General features: G+C 43.6%; 1 protein-coding gene across 1 annotated transcript in view; it reads right to left on the bottom strand.

Annotated features, from left to right (window-relative positions):
• Positions 1-9012, bottom strand: part of TRPC5 (transient receptor potential cation channel subfamily C member 5) — a 156293-nt gene that overhangs the window by 65330 nt on the left and 81951 nt on the right. The window contains exons 3-4 of the mRNA XM_019521044.1: positions 7211-7547; positions 1744-1883 (exon numbers count right to left, since the gene is read on the bottom strand). Coding sequence (XP_019376589.1) covers positions 1744-1883; positions 7211-7547 — 477 coding nt within the window. The remainder of the gene's footprint in view (positions 1-1743; positions 1884-7210; positions 7548-9012) is intronic.

Here is a 9012-nt window from a genome sequence, read left to right as displayed (position 1 = left end):
TATATATATATATATTTTAGAATATGGATATTTGTTAGGTGTAGACAGCAAGAGCCCAGTCCATTCAGAGGCACAGTTCTGCTAGGTCACATTGCTTTATTATTCTTTCTGACAGTTTGGTGCCACAGAGCAGCAAAGGGTTAAATGCACTGTTAAGCAGAAGGGAGGGAAAATTATATTCAGCACAAAGAAAGGACACATGCAATTCCATGTGGAAAGGCAGACCCTTATGCTTCATTTCATGCTTCAGTTGGAAAAGGAGTCCTTATTTTATTTTACATTATTTTTTTATGACTTTGTAAGTGGACATTATGAGAAAGACAAATAGCACAGGTACTCCTTAACTTTTAAAGTACTCCCTGTCATCTATTACCTGCATTGTGCTTGGGACTGGCACAGACAATCTGTGCTCCAAAGACTCTAATAGATCCTGGAGACACTTAAGACACACAAGTAACTTATACTCACTCAGGCAATCACATAAATACCAGTGGAATAAATAATATTTTTGAGCCCAGAGAGAAATGTACTGAAAATCATTGTTCCTATATCTCTGTCAAGTGTTATGGACATGGGTGGCTCAAAATGTGGTCAACTAATCATATTATGGAGCCAGATTAAAAAGCAGAAATTGGTAGAGAAAGGGAGAGGATAGATAGGGATTCAGGGAATCTGTTCTGTCATTTTGGGCCACAAAGTATAGATCCAGATGAGGATCCAATCATTTTCGAGAGTTAGGTTCAGGCACTTTGCTGAAACATTGGCAGCTAAAGTTGGACTATAGTTTCGTGTGTATGGTCTGCAGAAGCAGAATCCTAAGGAAGAAATGGGGAAGGACAGTCTCATTGTTTAAGCAGGGCTCTAGGTCAGGAAGTTCTGATTTTACATTTGATTTAAATCACCTACCAAAATGAAGTTACTCCTGATTCATGCCAAAATGAGAGGAGAATCCAACCCCAGAGACTCTGTGGACAAGAGACAGAGTAGGAAAAAAACTGGGAGCCTGATCCTAGAAGATTTCCAAGCACACAACTCCCACTGAAATTAGGAGAAGTGATTGTGTAGTGGGCTTGCAAGAATGCCTTTTGAATATTGTACGTGTCTTTGTGTGCATGTGCATATGTGTAGGAGATTGAGTACTTCAAGCAATCCTTTGGCTTTGCACCTGAGTGTACATTAACTTAGAACATCAGGTGTCCAGAAATGGGGAAAGTGCTTTTCAGGATGAAGTCTGATATGCACTGTCCCACTTAATGGGGCACCATGCCAGGGAAGCAACAGGATAGTTTCAAAGCTCCAATTGTCCGGTTTCTCATTTTCCTCATTTACAATCTAAAATTCTCATTTTTTGATCTCCTTACCCTGTAATTTTTCTTCATCTTAAACTTTGGATTTTAATTGGATTTTAGCACCGTTACATTTTGTCCAATGATAGTCTGGAAACTTTTGATTGACTCTTTACCTAAAGAAAAATAGATTGTGAGCGTGGGCTTAGCACGTCCCACACAACACCCACCTAGTGTCCCTTAACCCTAATTGGCAGAAGAATCCCTAGCAATGAAAAAGAGGCTCCTTCTCCCAGCCAGTTCAATCACTGGCTTTTTTACAGAGATTGAAAATCAGGATGCTACCTGCTACCACTTGCAATGTGGGTATCTGTTCTCTTTCGTCTGGAATTTTTAGCGTTCACAGGTAATTTCTTGTGCATGGGAGGTTTCACATACACGTTCCACGTTACTGTACCTTGACATAGGCAACAATTTTAAGGGAGATAGTTGCAAGGTAGAGTGAGTTCATTGCAAAATCCATCAGATTCCACCAGTCATGTATGTACTCGTTGAATCCACCGTCCCACATCTCCTTGATTTCTCCCCAAATAAAACCTGTAGAAAGAAAGAGAGATTGATTTGCATGAAGGAACATTACTGGGCCAGTAAGGCAGAGAAGATCCAATGTAATGAGAGGCAATTATAAATTAACAGCTTGGAAAAAATGCCTCATCCTTTTCCACTTCTACAAAATGTAATAATGTATTTTACATACTAGAAAATGCAGTCAGAAGAGAAATGATGCAGACATAAGCACTCCTGTTGAGTGCTTCAGGTACGGAGCATAAGGACATTGCATGAACTACATATTAATTTTAACATGCTGCTGGGTTTTTGGTTGTAACCATGTTGGTCTAAGGACATAGGCCAACTGAGTAGTTGTAAAAAAGTTCTTAGCATGTTTTTATGCACAGTCACCCTTTTTCAGGCATAGGGAGTCTCTCTGTTCACAGCAGAAACTCCCTATGCCTGAAGAAGGGTGATTGCACGCAAAAGCTTGCTAAGAACTTCAGACCAACTACTCAGTTGGTCTAATAAAAGATATCACATCTACTCAAAGAACCTTACCTGCCTATTAATTTTAACTATCTTAAAATCAAAGTTCCCCTTTAGAAACTTGGTGGGTTGTCCCAGATGAATTTTTTACATATTTAAATGCATTATTTGTGTGAATCTATTTATCTGACTGTATCACTTTAGGATCTAGGGGGAATTCAGGGCTCTTTAAAGGTATCAGTTTGGCAGCCTTGAAGACAGTTTTCCTTGCATTTATCCTCAGTGCATGTAACACTAACACAAGCTTCCATCTCTTACTGAGCCTTAGGTCTGCTCTGGAAATATCACATCCAGTAAGGACAGAGGACAGTTTGTTCTCTGTACTCTCATTAACCAGCATCTTGCTCCATCAATACGCCCATTGTGATGATTTGTGAAGCAAACTACCAGTCAGCTTGAATAATGGTATCACAACCTAGCCCTCTATCTAACGCCTCTTGCTCCACAAGTTCCATTTCATGCCAACAGCAGTGCTGGCTTTTTTCATGTGGACAGTTATTCAATAGGAATGGGACTGATACTATTGACTCATTTAATAAATGCCAGCATACAGCCTTCAGCTGATAATTACTCTCAATAGGTTCTCAGTTTAAAGTGGGTTAAATTTGCTTATAGTAGTGAAGAAAGACTTCAAATCCCATTTCCAAGCCTTTAAGCCACTGCAGATGGCATTTTCAGAAATTCCTGAGTGACTTAGGGGCTTATACTTTATTTGTGAAAGTCACTGAGTTGCTTAGGCATCAATGTCCCATGGTTAGTCAGTGAGACTTAGGTTCCTTTGTGCTTAAGTAACTTTTGAAAATGGGATGTTGTCTCCTAATCACTTAGGCTGCCTATAGATGTGCTCATTTGGGTTCTAACTGGAATGCGTTGGAGCAGACTCAGTTAATCAAGTCTGCTCCAGGTTCCAGTTACAACGCTGCAGGGTTGCCACACCATCATGTGTATTAAGCCTCCCTCCACCCCCTGCACTTCAAAGTGGCTGTGGGAGCTCTTTAACTAAACTTCATTGAATGAGCTTTAATTAAAGTGGCCCTGCACCCATTTTGAAATGTGGGAGGGGGGGCTTAACACATGTGACAGTGAACTGGTTTAGAGTGGCTGTCTGGGAACTGCTGTAATTAAAATGCCCTCCTTGCCCCCACACCTCCGCTCATGTGTAGGCAGACTTAGTCCTTGGGAAGATTTTACTTGCTAGTCCCCAGATATTTTTGTATTGTTGCATTTAGAACATTGTACTTAACTTTATCATTGAACTTGAACCCTAGGGAAAAGAGAGAGAGAGAGGTGCGTGCATGTGTGTGTGTGTGTATAAAACCCACTTTGGAAAACAACACTATAATTCTGTTGTCATGGGTTTCTTAGCTTCTTGATGCATAAGAAACCCATGACAACAGAGTTATGGTGTGGTTTTCCAAAGCGGGTTAACAATTGAGTCTAGTTTGTAGGCCCTAGAAGTTCAACATGAAGAACAGGTAACACAAAAGATAACTTCTTTAGACACAAAGATATCAGTCTCAGCTCATTAACTTATAACTGATAGGTCAGCGGTCAGGTCAGCACCATGCCATAACCAATAAGGTAATTTTATTGCTGCTGCTTTCAAATCTTTGCATGCACAAAAAAAAATCAATGGAATGGCTTTTTCTAAAGAACCCATATGTTGTATTTATAGTGAGTAATCATTGTTAGCATTGTTACTATAGTTACTGCAATGCTGTCTGTGCTGTACGTGCCTGTTCTTTCTCTCTTTCTCTCTCTCTCCCATTTTTATCGTGGAAGAGACTGCATACATATATGCCATAGATCAGAGGAAATACTGTTTTAATTCCTCTGTTTACCAAATAAACCCACAATATCTCTGTTCACCTGACACAATAAAACCTGAAAAAGAAGAGGATAGAATTGTGACAGAACACCCAAATCATACATTCATCCTGACAAAATGCATCATCAGCTTGTTTGAAGATCTTTTTTTTCCCCCTGAAATATCCATATAACACCAAAGAATTTAAACATGAAGTTTTCAGTGGAAAAACATTACGAAGAAGCAATAGGCTGGCTGCTTACTCTGGGGTCTGAATATAGGCATACACACAATTGCACATGGCTATTGTTTGCAGACTACAGATAATCAGGCTTGAGGCCCCTTTTAGAAGTTATGTGAGAGCTGGGGTAGGGATGAAGATAGCTGGGGCAGGGCATGCTTAAGAACAATGTCTCCTTTCATAGCGTCTGATGAAGTTGGCTGTGGCCTACGAAAGCTCGCGACTCTTTAAACAAGTTTGTCTACAAGATGCAACCCTACCCTTGCCTTCTGCCTAAGGTCTCCCACATCTAGGAAAGAGCTGGTCCCAATGGCAAATAGTTTATGAATGTTTTGAGTAATGCCTCCCCTCTCACATCTTTTCATTCACATTTTGATTTTGGTAGAAAAGGTCCTTATCAGGTGTGTACACATAAAACCAACATTTTTGTCACAATATTGAAAAATTAGCTACCAAATTTTTGTCAGTATTTGGATGGGTTTGGCATTATCTAACTGGTTCTGGTCTTAGGGAAAAAATGCCTATTTGAGTATGTAAGCTTGAGAAAGGGCTTTTGAATAGATACTTGCTATTATCTGGTTATTCACCTTCCTCTTCCAGGAGTTTTCCTACACAGTTGCAGATTTGGGGACTAGGAAGAATTTCTGGAGTGAAACAACATGCCGGCAGAGCGCGATTATAGATACAGAAGGTTTATTCCTCTAAAGGAGGCTGGCAGTGCAAAAATCATTCACCAATCCTCCAGCTGGTCCGAGGCCACTTGGAAACCCCCCCGCCAAGGACTCCCACTGTGTCCGGACAACTCCCAGCCTCCATGTTAAGGCAAATTTGATCAGTACAGCCAAAGGAGCCAGAGACAGAGGCTGAATCTGATCTGAATTAATTTCCTTTCACAGCACTCCTGTGAGCTACAAAAGCTTTATTGTATTTATGCCTGAGGAAGTCAGGCACAGAGCAGTTAGTGGCAGACCAGGTTGGAAAATTGTCTGCTGAGTGAAATTTGGTTGATACGAGCTCTTTCATCACAACCGAAAAGTTCTGCAGGGCCTGGCCATGTTCACAAGTTTTAGGTAGAAGGTTTTCAAAGAGAGATTTCATAGATGGGCAGGTAGACTTACTGGCCTGGGGTGCTGCTGAGTCAGGTTCCAGTTCTAGCTCTAGCGAACGGGGCATGAACGAGGGTGAAAAGCCCTGCTCTGACCCTGGTAGAACAGTGCCTTGAACCTGGGCATCCCACACCCCTTCTCCCCAGCCCACAAGGTTTATAAAGATTTTTTTTTTTATGGACCAAACCTCATGGTGGGCCCCTGGCCTGTTCCGGTTAAATGACAATACGGTAAAAAGCAGCATACGCAAGTTGTTGTGTGAAATCACATCCTAAATAGCTTAGTGATGTCATGCAGCCACATCATCAGCATTTCGGGGAAGCATGGAAGGACAACTGCCTCACAAGCGATTGACCTTACAAGCCTCTCAATTGGGGAAAGCATTTCTTATAGGAATGCAAGGGCTAGCCATGGGGTGTGCCCACCTCGCATCCTCAGCAGGTAGGCTTCTCAGTCTGAGACCCAGTTTTCATCACCAAGGGCAGAAGTTTGTTAAAGGATCTTGTAAGTGAGCCACCAGTCCGGGATGCTGCGGCTTTGGTTGTTCTATTGCAAGAGCAAGATCTGATACAAGAAGGCAGACACGCACCTAATGAGAGGAAAAGTTTCTGTTTTCTATGCAAGTCCACGAGGTTTTGTTTGCCACACTTTGCATCTGAGCTCAAGGCAGCTCCATGTGAAAGGGGAATTGTGTCTAACTCATCAAAATGGATCAAGATGTGCTGCTTTGCTCTTACACATACGATGGCTCTTTAAATCTGTTCCCATCCCATCCTCCCACTTCATCCTTACTTTTATGAAGCATGGAACCTGAGACACTGACGCTTGTTTTTCCTCCACAATTATGATTGCCCAAATCAAGTTGGAGTAGGCAGCTTCTGGTTTGGCATTTTAGTAATTGGATCTCTCCCCCTCTCCTGGAGGGCTTGGAGAGAGCTAAATGGTGCTGCAGACTGTATGGCAGCACTATGGCATAGGGCAGAAGAAGTACAACTTCTCCCTCTGTGCCACTTTGCAGACTACTCAGAAGTTGAGTCTGGGTGTGCAGGTTTACGTGGGCATTATACCTGTGTACTACCCTTGGGCACAGATGGGTGGAGAATGGGCAGGGAGAAAGCAGACTCTTGGTTCTGCTCCTACCCATGCACCAGTCAGCACAGCTGAACCCACATTGTATACGTCGCAGTTTGTTGCAGGCACAACCCACTATGCCCCTTCCTCACTGTCAGCAACTGGGTAGCAAAGAAGAAATTACAGAATCAGAGAGAAGTGGGACTGGAACGGACCTCCAAGGCCATCTAGTCCAACCCCCTGCCTGAGGCAGGATCACCTTTGTCCAAACCATCCTATCTAAATCCACTGTTTATCTTCTTAGCAAAACTAAGCAGGACAGTGATTCTCAAATCCAGCCCTGAGTTACTGCAGCATACTCAGGGTTGTGTCAAAAGGGACAGCTTAGCTTATTGATGCAATAAAAATAACAAAATAGGCCTAGTCCAATCAGATAGGTCGCTCCTGGGGGACATGAGCTGTTAATGAAGTTTCTGAATTTGGCTGCCAAACCTGTTTACATACTGATGACATTGAGATTAGCAATTAATCTACGTGTAGGTGTCATTGGCATGAGTTTGACCAAGGAGGCCGAGGCACATTTGTATTTCCTCCCATTTACCTAGAACCCAGGGTAGGATCATCCACTCAACGATGGTGGGCGGTGGTCCCTGCACATGGAGATCTGTCCTGACGATGTGCTGTGATGCCAGCAGGAGCATGAAGAGGAAGGTTAAGTAAGAACCGGTGTGGCAGATAAACTTTATAAATGGCTTTTTAATGAACAGTCCCAGCCTACTCTTAGGTGCAATCAAATACACCACAGATAGCACTGGAAATAGCAGTCCAATGGTGATGCAGGTCAAGAGTTTCACTGCCCAGTGTTTCCGCCTCCATCCTGGAAAGCCGTCATACCACAGCGTAGCTAGCAACTGCTGGCAGTTTGGCTGAGCAACAAACTGGAAAGAAAAAAGAAAAAGGAATGGATTAGAAGAATGAGGCTCCAAAAGCAGTGCTCCCTCTCCACATGCACAGAGGAAATCTTCCTCCTCCTGAGAGAGCCGCTGGTCTTCCCAGCAGGCTATGACCACACTCTTCCTACTAGGTACTTAGTGAGTACTTTGGCAGTCTAGGAGAAAGACTTTTATAGGGATGGACCAGTATTTTATTACTCAAAGGGAAAATCCTGTTAGGAAAGAACAAGAACCGTTGTGCACTTTCATTCCAAACACAGCTGTAAGCCTGTAGCGGAGCTAGTACTAAGCTCAGATCTCTGGACTGCCAGGCTACTGACAGCCCCAAAGCTGTCTTTCTCCTCTGAGCTGGCCATTAATCATCCTTCCAATCAGGGACAAGCACAAAATGAATGTGCCATCCCCAGAGCCTTCATCTGTCTTTAATGCAGTCTAGCAAATGTGGGTAAACTGCACCCTAACTCTTGCACAGCTCTGCAAGTATATAGAATATAGAGCTTTTCTCAGTTGAACCGCCCAATAAAGGGCTAGACACAGCCACATTCCCATGTCAGGGTTAAGATTTAGCAGAGAGTTAAAGTAACGACACATCCTACATAGGATGCCTTGTGGTGTAACAGTTCCACTCCAGGCCAAGGTGCTTCTCAGGACAAAGCCATGAGCTATCAGTACATAAGAGTGTGGGGGACAACTTTCCTGCCTCCCTTGGCTTCAGGAGCAGCTGTGCTCTGAGATGCCTCTTCTATTTGGAGTGCCCTTCAGCAGAGCAGTCATTCGCCCTTTGGAAGTCCTACTGCTACAGTTATGCAACTAAGAGTTCCTCCGAGTCACTTGGATTCCCAGGCTTTTCCCTCACAAAAGGCTGGATTCAGCTCGTTGGCAGCCTCAGCAGGCTCTAAACAGCATTAAAAAAAATGACTGGAAGGCCAAACAGGAAGGGGCCGAGGGGTAGCTGGGCTCTGGGTCTGCAAGCCTGCAAGAGCACAGGGGGTGGTGTCATTCATAGATTCATAGATGTTAGGGTTGGAAGGAACCTCAGTAGGTCATCAAGTCCTGCCCTGGGCAGGAAAGAGCACTGGGGTCAGACGACCCCAGCTAGGTGCTTGTCCAGCCTCCTCTTGAAGACCCGCAAGGTAGGGAGAGCACCACCTCCCTTGGAAGCCCATTCCAGATTCTGCCAACCCTTACCTTGAAGAAGGTCTTTCTGATGTCCAACATAAATCTGCTCTCTGTCAATTTGTGGCCATTGTTCATAGTTACTCCAGGGGCTGCATTAGTAAATAGTGCATCTCCTATTCCCTACTGCCCTCCCCTGATGAATTTATAGGCAGCCACAAGATCACCTCTCAGCCTTCTCTTGCAGAGGCTGAAGAGATTTAGGTCCCTCAGTCTCTCCTCGTAGGGCCTTGCCTACAGGCCCTCAACCATACAACTGGCCTCCTCTGAACCC

Source organism: Gavialis gangeticus, unplaced genomic scaffold, assembly GCF_001723915.1.
Source record: "Gavialis gangeticus isolate Ggan-Ray unplaced genomic scaffold, GavGan_comp1, whole genome shotgun sequence".
Classification (NCBI taxonomy): domain Eukaryota; kingdom Metazoa; phylum Chordata; order Crocodylia; family Gavialidae; genus Gavialis; species Gavialis gangeticus.
Note: the sequence above shows the minus strand (reverse complement) of the source record. Positions and strands in the feature narration are given on the sequence as shown.